Genomic DNA, 12,407 nt, shown 5'->3' with positions numbered 1-12,407 from the left:
ATCTTTATGTAAACCACTCACTCTCCCACACCAAACCCCATAGAGAAAATTAATGATTTTAGCTCATGGAGACACAGGAGCTGCTGGTCTGCTGCTGCCTCGTGTGGTCACTTTGTGTCAATTAAATAAACATAAATTAAGATTTTCAATTCACAAACATAAGGCATTTGAAGTCAGTGATTTTAACATCACAGCACATAGCAGTGGATCAACAACTCCTGTGTCACTGATTTTGATTAATCACTGATTTTCCCTATGGACTTTGGTGTGGGAGAGTGAGTGGTTTACAAACTTCAGTTTCCTGTTGGAAAAGTCTGTCTCACAGTGAGATAAAGACGTGCACATGTTCGTAAGATATCGTAGACTTAAGTTGACATAAATTTTATAAAATTATTCTTTTAAACCACACCAAACCCCACACACACTGGAGTTGTTGATCCACTGCTGCCTCCATCATTAAGATCATATGACTTATTTTGTCTATTCCGCATTTAAAATGCATGGTTCAGATTGACCTCAGGCAGCAATAGACCAGCAGCTCCTGTGTCCCTGCGAGCTAAAATCACTGATTTTCTCTATGGACTTTGGTGTGGTGTGTCAAAAACCAGATTTTAGCCACTTAACAAAAGACACTGAAGTCTACAATATCTTAAGAATTGGATCTCCACTAAAGCAGTGAACATATATTTATAGGGACAGCGGTGACATTGCCAGAAACAGGACGTCCGTCCAAAATCGATGAAAAGACGAGACAAAAACTGGTCAGGGAGGCTGCCAGGAGACCTACAGCAACAATGAAGGAGCTGCAGGAAGTTTGGGCATAGTATTGGTGGTGTTCAACATGTGAAAAAAATATCCCGTCTTCTCCATATGTCTGGATTACTGCGTAAAATGTAAGGAATGGACAGGGCTATGCACAAGACATGGCCTCATAATCTGACGGATTAATTTGTAACGCTTAATTTGTAAAGAGCGGAGAAATAAAATCAAGACGTGCCATGCTGACAGACTCAACACAACAAGACACAACAAGGGTGTGCACACTTGTACAGGTCATAGGTCACATTAAGGGTGGGGAACAGTGCTGAAATGAGTGTTGTAGATGTTTTATATCCACTCTACGTCGTCATGCTCATGATTTAATGAGTGACAGATAAAACTGGGGGGGTTCAAGTGGGAGTTAAAAAATAAAAACTTGTCATCTTCCTGATACGACCTTGAAGAGACACTTCCTTATTTGCTTTCACCAAAAGGTGTAGAAGAAAAGTGAGCGAGCCACTGCTCTCTTCACTCTCCTCCTGCTGCTGCTTCATCCTCCATTTCACACTGACACACACACACACGTCTCACAGCTTCTTTCCATCATGGGAAACTTTGTAGCCAACGAGGGACTCTCCAGCTTTGTTATCGTGAGTCAAATCTCTACTTTTCAACATATTTCATTGAATTTAACTCCATCTTTATCATCTACTTAAAAAGAGAGACAAAAACAGGAAATAAGGTAGATTCTTTCTTACCTGACACTCACACGTCATATAATCCTGTTCAAATGTCCTCTGAGGGAGAATTCTATTCTTTATTCTTGAATGACAGAGTGAGTTTGTGACTTGTTTCTTTGTTTCCATGCGTGTTGCAGGTGGTGTGGTTGGGAATCAACGCCTTCCTTTTCGTGCAGTTCTACCTAGCGTTTCTGGTGGAGCGCTGGTTTTACACCAGGGTTCTGCTCGGGGTGAGTGGGTCCGCCCAGAATCTCTTTTAAATTAATGACCTTTAGAAAAAATGTGTATAAAAATAAATAAATAAAAGTTGTACATAATGTAATCTCACCTGAGTGTGTGACATCTGTGGTTTTCTGCGTTCACGGTTGAGTTCACAATGCGCTCAGTCGAAAATCCCCAGCTTCACAGCTGCTGCAGCAGAAGTGAAACACAGAGGCTCGTACTTTGATCCAAACACAGAGATCACATTCAGATTCAGTTAAGTCTGTTAAAGCTGAAGAAAATAACACAAACTGAAAGAAAATCCACATCAGTTTAAGTCTACGATGTCTTCAGAACATGTTCACGTCTTTATCTCACTGTGAGACAGACTTTTCCAACAGGAAACTGAAGTTTGTAAACCCCTCACTCTCCCACACCAAAGCCCATAGAGAAAATCAGTGGTTTTAACATCACAGCACACAGGAGTTGTTGATCCACTGCTGCCTCCATCACTGAGTTCTTATGTCTTATTTAAAATCATTTAAAATCCTTTGTTCAGATTTACTTCAGTGACACAAAGTGACCACACGGGGCAACAGTAGACCAGCAGCTCCTGTGTGCTGTGGCGTTAAAATCACTGATTTTCTCTATGGGGTTTGGTGTGGGAGAGTGAGTGGTTTGCAAACCTCAGAACCTCAGATAAGAGAAAGTTTAAATGTGTTGAAAGTGCATGTTGCTGCAGAATACTGGATTTCCTCACACACAGGCCTCAGAGGGTCAGGAGCCACTCTGACCCTCAGTACCGGAACACCTCAGGGGTGTGTCTTTAGTCCTCTCCCCTATTCTCTCTTCACCATGCCATTGCAAAGTTTGCTTATGACACAGCTGTCATAGGTCTGATCCACCAAAACATCAAGACAGCCCATAGAGAGGAGATCCAACACCTCCGACAGTGGTGTTCCCATAACAACATGGCTTTAAGAAATCATAACAGACTTCAGGAGAAGCAAAAGGGTTGAGCACTGTGGACTGCACATCAGGGGAGAGAGACTGCTTCAGATACCCGGGAGTCCACATGGCGGCTGATCTCACCTGCTCAGCACACATCACACATCACACATGGGGTGGGGTGGCTCAGTGGTTAAGACCGGTACCCTGTGTGCAAAAGACATTGCGCTCGCAAGTTCAACTCCACCCCTGGCAGGTTGTACTCAATTCCCTTGTAAGTCGCTTTGGATAAAAGCGTCTGCTAAATGACGTGTAATGTAATAACATCATCAGGTGGGAAAAGCCCAGAAAAGACTGTACTTCCTCAGGGAACTGAAACAGCTTCACCTCGCCCCAAAACCTGCTGGTCAGGTTCTACCAGGAACCTGACCAGTGTGATTGGAACTACACTATCCCCCCTGTCTGAGATCTATGCTGGACGTCTTCAAAAAGAAGCTCTCTCCACCCATCCTGGACATGAACTGTTTACCCCGTCCACCCCCACCCCTCTGGAAGGAGACAGGACACAAACAGACTGAAGAACAGTTTTTCTCCACAAGCAGTCACTGTGTGAAACTGTGGGAGCGTGAGTAACACTGCGATAAAGACGCCAACATGTTCTTAAGATGTCGCAGACGTAAGCTGATGTCGATTTTATTCTTAACTTGCCGTGAGACTGGAGCCTTTTCCAGCTGAAAAATAAAGCTTCTGTCACTTTGTTAACGATGTACGCTCCCACACCAAAGCCCATAGAGGAAATCTGTTAACATCACAGCACACAGGAGTTGTGGATCCACTGCTGCCTCCATCACTATGGTCAAATGTCTTTATTTTGTTAAATTCTGTGTTTGAAAACCTTCACTTGGATTAACTTCAGTGACACAAAGTGACCACACGAGGCAGCAGTAGACCAGCAGCTCCTGTGTCCCCGAGAGCAAAAATCAGTGATTTTCTCTCTGGGGTTTGGTGTGGGAGAGTGAGTGCTTTACAAACTTCAGTTTCCTGTTGGAAAAGTCTGTCTAACAGTGAGATAAAGACATTGTAGACGATGTCAGACTCAGTCTCTCTCTCTCTCTCTCTCTCTGTCAACAGCAAGCTCTGTCGTGGGCCAGAGCTCCTGCCGCCTGCCTCAACTTCAACTGTATGCTCATTCTGCTGCCAGTGTGTCGAAACCTCCTCTCCTTCCTTCGTGGCACCATCCAGGTTCACTGTGAAACACTAGAGTTTAAAAAGTACATTCTTTTTCACGTTCACATTATATTCTAACACTGACGTTTCTGTCTCTCTTGCTCACGATCAGTGCTGCAGTCGTGCAGCCGCTCGTCAGCTGGACCGAAACCTGACTTTTCACAAACTGGTGGCTTACATGATTGCTTTCCACACAGGTAACGACAGCCGTGAGCAGCAGTTTATCCAACAATTTATTGAAAATAGAAGATAAAAACACATACAAGTCTTATGCAAAGGCTCCAAAAGCCAAATTCTTTCTATTTTAAACTCCTTTAAATAATCTCTCTCTCTCTCTCTCTCTCTCTTCTTGAAGCTGTGCACATCGTTGCACACTTGTTCAACTTTGAATATTTCATGGACGCTCAGCTGAATCGAAACAGCAGCTTCCTGCCCTTCATCCTCTCTCAGATCGGCAACGGGGACAACGCGTCCTTCCTGAACCCCATCAGAACCAACGAGACGGTGGGTCACGGTTTGCTGCTGAATCCCACACGACGCTCACTTTAGCTCGATTGCTAAATGTGGCGATTACTTCACCTGATGGTGTTCCTCTTGTGAGGTGTTGGCCTGTGCACATGTGTTGTCATCAAAGACACTTCCTGTGTGCAATCAACTGCTTCTGAAGTGCAACATAACGCACGTACACTCCATTAAGAAGCTTATACAGTTGTGTTCACACTGAAAAACAAAGCAATTTAACGCAGATAAAATGGATTTTTAGTGCCACGGTGTAGAAAAAGCAGGAACCCAGACGCAAAAGGAGTCTTTAATAAAACAAACAAACTAAGACAAAAAGTGAAAGACTAACTAACATAAAGTAGTTCAGAAGACAGTGTAGTAAAACAGGAAAACAGACATGGAGAAATAAAAGAACAAAATGTCAAAATTCACCCAGAGGTCATGACCTTTACACTATTAGCAACGACTCAACTCATAATATCTAGGTCAGCTTCAGTCTACGATGTCTTAAGAACATATTTACGTCTTTATCTTACTGTTAGACATACTTTTCCAACATGAAACTGAAGTTTGTAAACCACTCACTCTCCCACACCAAAGTCCATAGAGAAATCTGCCAATTAAACATAACAGCACGCAGGAGTTGTTGATCCACTGCTGCCTCCCTCATTCAGTTCAAATGTCTCATTTTGTAAAATTCTGTTTGAAATTCTTCGTTCAGACTTATCTCAGTGACGTAAAGTGACCACACGAGGCAGCAGTAGACCAGCAGCTCCTGTGTCCCCACGAGCTAAAATCACTGATTTTCTCTATGGGCTTTGGTGTGGCTTCAGTCCATCAGATAAGAGTTTAAATGTGCTACAGAATCCTACCATCGTCATGTTCACCACCATCGCCGGGGTGACGGGCGTGGTCATCACCCTCGCCCTCATCCTCATCATCACGTCGTCCATGGAGGTGATCCGCAGGTCGTACTTCGAGGTCTTCTGGTACACTCACCACCTCTTCGTCATCTTCTTCATCGGCCTAGTGTTTCACGGCTACGGGTAAGACAGCACACAAGTTAACAAAATCAACGTAAGATTCAGTGAATGTGGATTATTCCGGGTGCGGTTTCATGTGCGTTGATGATAGAATTCTCTGTGTGCAGTCGTATCGTACGAGGACAGACGCCTGCCAGTCAGAAGACAAACGACCCCGACGTCTGTGTCGACCGGTTTGACGACTGGGGAAAGAACGGCTCCGACTGTGCCGTGCCAGAGTTCGCTGGAAACCCACCGGCGGTGAGAGAGCTGTTAAAGGGACAGTTCAGGTCTTTACGTGTGAAGTGTGTGTGTTTAACGTTTTTCTTCTTCTTTTGTGTAGACGTGGAAGTGGGTGGTGGGTCCGATGATTCTCTACGTGTGCGAGAGGATCATTCGTCTGTACCGGTCCCACCAGAAAGTGGTCATCACTAAGGTATGTGTTTGTGTTATTTTTCTGTTTAGAGAGTGCTTCAGTCCGAAGAAAAGACGTTTTATTTTGGAAAACAAACATTGCTTGATGACAGCTAGTGACTAAACAAATAATATTCATAATAATTAATGTTATTCGAAGCGCGTTTCAAGGCTTTTTTATAAAAAAATATGTAAAACAAAGTAAAAACTAAATAAAATAAGCATAAAACTGAAATTGTAGCAATGAGTCGCAAATGGATAACGCCATGAATTTCATGATTAAAACAAGATTTCTGATTGTTTCAGCTTCTTAAATGTGAACATTTTCTTCGTTTCATTTGCTGCATTTCTTTCATTTTAAGAAATCCTTAAAAAACTGATTCATTTTGGTTTGTGGACAAAAACAAGATATTCGAGAACATAGTCATCTCAGGGTTTGACAAACACTGAGCGTGTTTTTGCGTTTTCTGACATTTTATGGACCAAACGATGAAAAAGAAAATCATTGAATCGTGAAAAGAATTGTTATGTTTTATGTCCTGACATAAAAGAATGAATTGAATGGATAAGTCGTCTGGTACGTACTTGTCTCCAGGTGGTGATGCATCCGTCCAAGACGCTGGAGCTGCAGATGAAGAAGAAAGGCTTCAAGATGGAGGTGGGTCAGTACGTCTTCATCCAGTGTCCGTCCGTGTCCCGGCTGGAGTGGCACCCGTTCACGCTGACCTCTGCCCCCGAGGAGGACTTCTTCACCGCCCACATCCGCATCGTCGGAGACTGGACTCAGGCTCTGTACGAGGCCTGCGGCGGCGACAAGAACGAGACGGTGGAGGCCTGGAAACTGCCCAAGTACGGCGACAGAGAAATAAGTGATGTTTAAGTGGCAGTGACTGCCGCTGTGTCCAGCTCTGCTGTGAAACGCTGCCAATGACTGCCCAGAGAGAAAGTGTAGAGTCACACAATACAAACGACAGCTTAATGTGAGAGCTGCAGCACTTTCATCCTTTCATGAAAGAGCGACCTGCTGCTGCTGCTTCCACTTCTCATCAACACTTTTTCTTCTCACTAATGTTTGAAAATAAGAGGAAAGTTAGTCCTGAAACTCTTTCCTGCTCCTTAAGGGTTTCTCTGCGAGGAGGAAAAAGCACATTAAGAAAGAATAGATGTAAAAAATGACTCAGAGGCGCGATATTTCACTCACAGTGTTTCTCCGTCTGTCAGGATGGCCATCGACGGCCCATTCGGCACGGCCAGCGAGGACGTGTTCCGCTACGAAGTGGTGATGCTCGTGGGAGCGGGAATCGGTGTGACGCCGTTCGCCTCCATCCTCAAGTCTGTTTGGTACAAACGCATCCAGAAGAACCAGGATGTTTTCACCAAGAAGGTCAGAGGAAACCAAAACTATATAAAAAACATAAATAACAACAATAATCTTCACCAAGAAGGTCAGAGGAAACCAAAACTATATAAAAAACATAAATAACAACAATAATCTTCACCAAGAAGGTCAGAGGAAACCAAAACTATATAAAAAACATAAATAACATTAATAATCTTCACCAAGAAGGTCAGAGGAAACAAAAACTACATAAATAACAACAATAATCTGCACCAAGAAGGTCAGAGGAAACAAAAACTATGTAAAAAACATCAATAACAACAACAATAATCTTCATCAAGAAGGTCAGAGGAAACAAAAACTATGTAAAAACTTAAATAACAACAATAATCTTCACCAAGAAGGTCAGTGGAAACATAAGCTATAAAAGAAGGTAAGAAGAATAGCTAATAATTATGATCGATTAATTAATTAACATCAATATTTGGCTTCAGTGGGTCTCATAGATGTTTTATTTAAAGAAAAACAACACGGGTTGTTGGTGTGGCACGGGTGACTACACACAAGATATTGTATAATTTAAACTTGTTTATGTGGATTATAATTCATGCAAATGTCACTTGTGTGTGTGTCCTCAGATTTACTTCTACTGGCTGTGTCCAGAGACTCAGGCCTTCGAGTGGTTCGCTGACCTGCTGCAGTCTCTGGAGGGTCAGATGACGGAGAAGGACATGAGCGACTTCCTCAGCTACAACATCTATCTCACACGCTGGAAGGAGACCGAGGTGGTGTGACGTTCATTTAAACATCAACAAACACCTTTAAACCCTTTTACTCACACCTGCGTGTGTGTGTGTGTCAGGCGGCTCACTTCCGTGTTCACCACGAGGCGGAGAACGACCCGATCACCGGCCTGAAGCAGAAGACTCTTTATGGGAAACCCAACTGGGACAATGAGTTCACCAACATTGCGACAAAGCACCCCAAGTGAGGCCAAACACACGATTCTCCCACTGCACATGAACGCACCACGATTCCGTGTCTCATCATCTCCATCTCTTCTTCTGAGACAACGGAGAACGATGTTCACTGTCAAAAACACATTAAGTCCACTCTGCTGTTATCGCCATGACAACCTTTTCACCTGCTGAGTAAAGAGAAAAGAAAAGAAAATGACTTCAATTAAAGTATGAAAAGTGATGCCACACAAGGACATGAGTGATTTTAACAAAAGACTCATCTCATAAAATCTACATCAGATAAAGTCGACGATATCTTGTTCACGTCTTTATCTCACTGCCAACAGGAAGCTGATGTTTGTAAACTACTCACTCTCCCACACCAAACGCCCTAGAGAAAATCAGTGATTTTAACATCCCAGCACACAGGAGTTGTTGATCCACTGCTGCCTCCATCACTAAGTTCAAATGACTTATTTTGTCAAATGCTGTGATCTTTGTTCAGATTCAGATCAGTGACACAAAGTGACCACACAGGGCAGCAGTAGACCAGCAGCTCCTGTGTGCTGTGATGTTAAAATCACTGCTTTTCTCTATGGGCTTTAGTGTAGGAGAGTGAGTGGTTTACAAACTTCAGCTTCCTGTGGGAAAATTGTAGCAAAGTGGCTAAAATCTGTGTCCAAAAATGCTCTAAACATATTTAAAAAGGTATTGATCGTTGAAGGCTTGAATGTGTACGAAAGTTAGTGAAAGTAATGCAGGGTTCACGGCTTGCTGAGCTTCAAGATGCATTCAAGAAACCTCATTCACTAACTAAAAGCTAGAAGCTATAAGCACAAATGAGGTCGTCATTGGAGTAGAAACAGTTTTCTGAAAATGTTACCTTTAACATACCGATGTCTTTGCATTTACTGATCTGTGCTGAAACAATGAAACTGAACCAGCCAGTGTGTGTGTGTCCTCAGGAGTAAAGTAGGCGTGTTCCTGTGTGGTCCACCTCGTCTGGCAGAATCTCTGGAGAAACAGTGTCTGTCGCACTCCGAGGCCGACGTCAAGTTCATCTTCAACAAAGAAAACTTCTAGAAGAAAAAAGAAACGACAGATGGAAAATAATGTGATTAGATATTTTCATAAATTTAATGCAGTTCTTTTTTAATACACTTACATTTCAACAATTATGCAAATAATTTAAATACATTTGTACATCACAGTTGTTAAAATGTGCTTTAAATGAACCAGTTAAAAAATAACTTTAGTTTACCTTTTTAATTTATGATCAGTTTGTCTGAAACTGCAAAATCTTCATGACAACAAACCTTGGGCAGAAAAACTGACGCAAGACTGTTTTCTTTTTTTAAACTTCAACTTTATTTTAACCACAAAAGAAACTAATTTGGTCACAGAAAGAAAGACAAACGTAAACACAGAAGAGAAAGTGTTGTTACAAGGACGTGGTGAAAACTGAGGAACCTCCATTCAACAAAGGTGACTTTGTTCTTTAAAGTAATGTTACCACTGTTTCTAAACAGAGAATAAAAACTGTTTTATCTGACCAGGCGTCAGTTTCTTTCAGGGCTTAAGAACACTCTCTTGTTCCTCAGCTGTGTGGATGTGGGACGTGGTGGCCCCCTGCTGTTCATAAGAACACACTGCATCCCTCTTCTGGTGGTGGTGGTGGTTTTATTTCTCTGGGATTATTTAGCTTCTTAAAAGTGAAAATAACTTAAGTTAAACATGTGTGAGCACTTTAACAGAAACAACCCTGTGTCCCTCTAACCTGGTGCATCATTGAACATATTTTTTATACTAAGAAATTGACTTAAGTTGTAAAATTAATGCACTTTTTGTTTAACATGACCACACAGTGTAACTCGACACTACACAGTTTAAGTTCAAAATATCCAGCCAAGAAACGCCAACAGACACTTTAAAGTATTGAACAAGTTGTCCAGCAGAGGGAGCGGTGAGCACAGCTTGGCCTGCATCTGGTTCTAAACAGGAAATGGCCTATATTAAACAATCGGTCTCAGGATGTTATAAATCCACATCAGATCTTCAAAATAAAAGTGAATTTGAATCGGAAAATCGATTTTTCTGAACCCAGCACAACATTTAACATACAATACAAATCGTAGAAGAGACGTATCATAAATATCGTTAGCAGCATCGTGTGTCCTGACGCTTCTCTGTACTTCAGTTAAACCGTTTCTCCAAACCCTAGAGAGCGCGTGTGTGAGCATGTCCTTAAGCGACGGCCACAGCAAACACACTGACCACACAGTACATGGTGCGGTTTTCCCACCTCACAGTGCAGCTTCCTGCAAAGACAGAAACATTTTAATTCATACAGGTCATTTTAAGTCACAAAAATGGAAGACATCATAGACTGAACCTGTCTTCTTACCGTCCATGGTCGTGTCCCAGTAGCAGGAGTTTGCCGTGTGGAGTCCTCCTCCTGTTTTCTGCATCACAGCACACGTCACTGTGTACGCACACAAAAACATACATCATTATCATTAACAATAAATATAAAGAACGACAGTGACTGAGGCATGACTGTGTCCAGGCAGGACTCGTACCGATGTACTTGTTCTGTTTCCAGTGTTTGACGAGCTGTGTGAGGCAGCGCTCCACGATGCTGGAGGTCCATTTGTTCACCTGACTCTGGCTGTAGTCCTCTCCACCAACCACGTTATCGACACACTGATACACACAAAAAAGACAAAGTGTTTTCTCATCATGTGGAAGTCAGATGATGCACTTTTCACACTGAGGGCAATGGAGAACAGAGACGACACAGTTCTGCTCTTCAACAGACATTACCGATTAAATCATGCAGAGCTGAAGATAATATCATGCACTAATATTAAATGTTTTTTATGTTAAGTTAAAAATTCAGCCCAGAAATTGTTCTTTATTCTTAGTTTGCTTTTTAGGGAGCCATGTTCTAAGACCCCACCATAAACTAAAGACACAAATGAGGCTTTTGGTTCATTCTGGTTTATTTATATGCATCGTCAGTGTGTAAATTTAATATATAGGAAGAAAAAGAGTCACCTCTTTGACAATGACATCAGCCTCTTCAGAGCTGAATGAGCCCTGAAAAAACACAAATAAATAAACAAGGGATTAGATCATTACTATTAATAATACAAAAAAACTAAGCCACCATTAATACAGAATGCACAAACAATTGCCAATACTAGCAACATTTGTAATACAAGACAAGAACTATCAATATTTATTATAATGCAAATAACCTACAACAGCACTATTAAGACCACTGTTAATATTAGCCGTATAAAAACTCAAAAACTACATTACTACAACTAATACTGAAAATATTAGAAATAACACAAAGATGTTGTCATTAATGCTATGATAGACATAAACTACTTTAATTTAAATAATAATGAACAAAACAGTCGCAGTTTAGCATGACTGTCGATTAGGATGAAAGCAGAATGTTGATATTAATCATCAAAAGTGTCGCGTCTAAATCCCATAATAACCAGGTTCTCTGGCTAACGTGACAAATGATAACATAACGGTGACATCACATGCTAACATTGATGCTAACAGTGTGGCTATCGCCACCGTGACGAATGGAGAATAAGCAGAAAAGAACAGAGATGTGCAGCGACGAACCTCGCTGCTGTTGTGATACTCCTCCATCCCCGTCATTTACCACAGCGTAGAAGTCACAAAACGGTGCGATATTTGGTTAAAATGTAGTAAAAGTCCTGACAAAAAAAATCACGGAGACGTGAAAGACTTCCTGTCGGGTGTCACACTCCGCTTCTTCTTACTTTGAGTTACCGCGGCTGACATGAAGGTGCGAGCGCCTTACCGCCACCTGCCGCTCTGGAGTATGAATGAAGAACAGGACGAGAACAAGTGTGAGCCGCCTCCTGGTAGGAAGAGCAGGTCCTAGACTAAATCAAATGGAAACTAATCAAAAAAACAAAAACAAATTCAAACCAATGTGTTTTCCCCCTCACATTCTCACTGAAACATATTTCTAAAAATTAGCAGGGAATCATATTTTAAGAAACCCCTTTCAACTGGAAACTCAGTCACTCTCCCACACCAAACCCGTAGAGAAAGTGATTTTAGCTTGTGGGGACACAGGAGCTGCTGGTCTACTGCTGGTCTACTGCTGCCTCGTGTGGTCACTTTACATCACTGAGATAAGTCTGAACGAAGAATTTCAAACATAATTTTACAAAATAAGACATTTGAACTTAGTGATGGAGGCAGCAGTGGATCAACAACTCCTGTGTGTGTGATGTTAAAA

The 12,407-nt window shown here is 42.0% G+C and overlaps 2 protein-coding genes across 2 annotated transcripts; one reads left to right on the top strand and one right to left on the bottom strand.

The window, feature by feature from the left end:
• The first annotated feature begins 1,242 nt into the window (after window positions 1-1,242).
• Window positions 1,243-9,662, top strand: LOC122765193 (cytochrome b-245 heavy chain). Its single transcript, XM_044019325.1, has 13 exons — window positions 1,243-1,409; window positions 1,637-1,729; window positions 3,780-3,890; window positions 3,988-4,072; window positions 4,231-4,379; window positions 5,241-5,422; window positions 5,527-5,659; window positions 5,742-5,834; window positions 6,408-6,661; window positions 7,034-7,196; window positions 7,790-7,936; window positions 8,014-8,138; window positions 9,076-9,662. The coding sequence occupies exons 1-13, from the start codon at window positions 1,365-1,367 to the stop codon at window positions 9,191-9,193; spliced, it is 1,698 nt and encodes a 565-aa protein (XP_043875260.1). The 5' UTR covers window positions 1,243-1,364; the 3' UTR covers window positions 9,194-9,662.
• On the bottom strand, window positions 9,453-11,931 carry LOC122765196 (dynein light chain Tctex-type 3-like). Its single transcript, XM_044019329.1, has 5 exons — window positions 11,759-11,931; window positions 11,168-11,209; window positions 10,690-10,813; window positions 10,515-10,592; window positions 9,453-10,428 (listed from the first exon to the last, which is right to left on the bottom strand). The coding sequence occupies exons 1-5, from the start codon at window positions 11,792-11,794 to the stop codon at window positions 10,355-10,357; spliced, it is 354 nt and encodes a 117-aa protein (XP_043875264.1). The 5' UTR covers window positions 11,795-11,931; the 3' UTR covers window positions 9,453-10,354.
• Window positions 11,932-12,407: the final 476 nt, after the last annotated feature.

This window comes from Solea senegalensis, linkage group LG2, assembly GCF_019176455.1.
Source record: "Solea senegalensis isolate Sse05_10M linkage group LG2, IFAPA_SoseM_1, whole genome shotgun sequence".
NCBI classification, from domain to species: Eukaryota; Metazoa; Chordata; class Actinopteri; order Pleuronectiformes; family Soleidae; genus Solea; species Solea senegalensis.
This window is presented reverse-complemented; position numbering and strand designations above follow the sequence as displayed.